Below are 1,910 nucleotides of genomic sequence, written 5' to 3'. Positions count from 1 at the left end.
ACGTAAAATAAATCCCGCGGAATAAAATCGGCGGATCTACCCGCCATTTAAGGGCAACTTAGTAGGGCAACCAAGCTTTTTAATGTGTGCCAAAGTTCAAACCATGGCATATACCTAACTTTTACTGACCTAGAACCTGATCTCTGTGTTCAAGAGCGATAACTGCCGGACTGTTATCGTATACTTTCTGCCATCCGATGTAAGGAGAACACCAGTTGTTACCTGAGACAAAAATAAACATCATGTTTAAACACCAATAGATAATTAATACTAATCCAAAAACACTAATGTGTGACAGACATGGTCCTTTCTTTACAGTCTGCATTTGCTGAAGGTACTGCTGATGTACAACAGACATAGTCCTATACACCCTGTATAAAGGTAAAGTACTAATGTGCGACAGACATGGCCCTTTACTTACACCCTGTATAAGCTAAAAGTATTGCTGACTTACCAGCGCCGACCCACGCTCCGAAGCCGCAGTCGAAGTAAAGCGCATCGTAGTTGGACATGATGAGTCGGTAGCCCTTTTCCAGGAGACCCTTGATTTGAGGGTCGACGCCGGTGGTCCATACCTGCAAGCAAACAATATGTCATAATCAGTATAACTTACTTTAATTCGAATGCTGTGCCTATGTCTACCAGGAAGAAATAATCCCAAGCAATAATGTCTACCGTATTTGCCCTCAGTAGCGGCGTAAGGGGGGGGCGGTGGGGGCGGTCCGCCCCGGGTGCCAAGCATCAGGGGGTGACAAAAGTCGCGCAATTAGTACTCACTGACGCATCTGCATGGCAAGGGACGGGCGTGATTTCATGACATGGGGGGTGCCATTCTGGGGTGCCTTAGGCTATAATTTATATTATGACGGGGGGGGGACTAGCTGTGCCCGCGACTTCGTCCGCGTGGAATAATGACTTTGGGTAGGCACTTTTAATAATTTTAAAAGTTTATCCGGTGAAAGTTACTCGGTGGTATTATCTTTTTACAACGAAATCGAAAACTACACCTACCGCAGTATTATTGGTAAACTTTTTATTTTATTTTCCTACGGGAGCTAGAATCACCAAGCTTCTAGCCTAGCATGCCACTGGCCGTGGGAGAAGAAGCTTTTCCTCAAGACTATTCCCACTACCTCAAGGGCCTCCGCCAAAACTCTCGCGCGAAAATGAGTTTATGTATACCTACCTACAGGCCCTACAGCGCAAGCAGGTGCCCGCGGCATGACCGTCATGCATTACTATGAATAATTGTTAGGCGAGCGCACGCAGCGGGCACCCACTCCGAGGTTAAGTGGAGGCCCCTAGAGTATGATAGTCTTTAACATGACATGATTGTAAAAAAATGCACTAATGAGTAATTAATAATATCAACTTTGAAGCAAATCACCTCTAAAATAACTTTCTACCCCTTTTTAACATAGTTAGGGGGTGCATTTCACTAAAATACGAAACACATCTTCCATTAATTCTGTTATAGAATGCTTATGCGAAATTTGAAGTAGATTGGACGAAGGAATCTCGTTATCCCATACAAACTTCGCCCCCCCTTTTTACCTCCTTAGGGGTAGAATTTTGGAAAATCCTTTCTTATCACATGCTTACGTCATACAAAGAACACACCGTCAAAGTTTCAGGTCTCTACGATCAGCGGTTTAGGCTGTGCATTGATCCATCAGTGGCGCGCGCAGTACCTACTTGATCATTATTTTGCTGCGATGATGTTTTAAAACTGCGATATCTCCTAAGATATTTAGGGCTGATTTTTCAATCGTCGGATAACTTTTAACTGAAGAATAAGTTTGGCACATTGACAGTTTCAGTATGGGAAATACGTCAAAACGACAAGTTTATTCTTCAGTTAAAAGTTATCCGACGATTGAAAAATCGGCCCTTAATGAAATCGAATGGTA

At 43.5% G+C, this 1,910-nt stretch overlaps 1 protein-coding gene across 1 annotated transcript; it reads right to left on the bottom strand.

The window, feature by feature from the left end:
- Positions 1-72: 72 nt before the first annotated feature.
- LOC114362713 (chitooligosaccharidolytic beta-N-acetylglucosaminidase-like) lies at positions 73-575 on the bottom strand (the record flags this gene model as incomplete). The annotated part of the gene is made up of 2 exons (XM_028318226.1): positions 73-222; positions 455-575. Coding segments are annotated over 2 exons (222 nt in total), but the record flags the coding sequence as incomplete, so codon positions are not given.
- Positions 576-1,910: the final 1,335 nt, after the last annotated feature.

This window comes from Ostrinia furnacalis, unplaced genomic scaffold (assembly GCF_004193835.3).
Source record: "Ostrinia furnacalis isolate ACB-3 unplaced genomic scaffold, ASM419383v2 OfSCF6694, whole genome shotgun sequence".
NCBI lineage: Eukaryota > Metazoa > Arthropoda > Insecta > Lepidoptera > Crambidae > Ostrinia > Ostrinia furnacalis.
The sequence above is the reverse complement of the archived record's forward strand: the minus strand, read 5'-3'. Positions and strand labels throughout refer to the sequence as shown.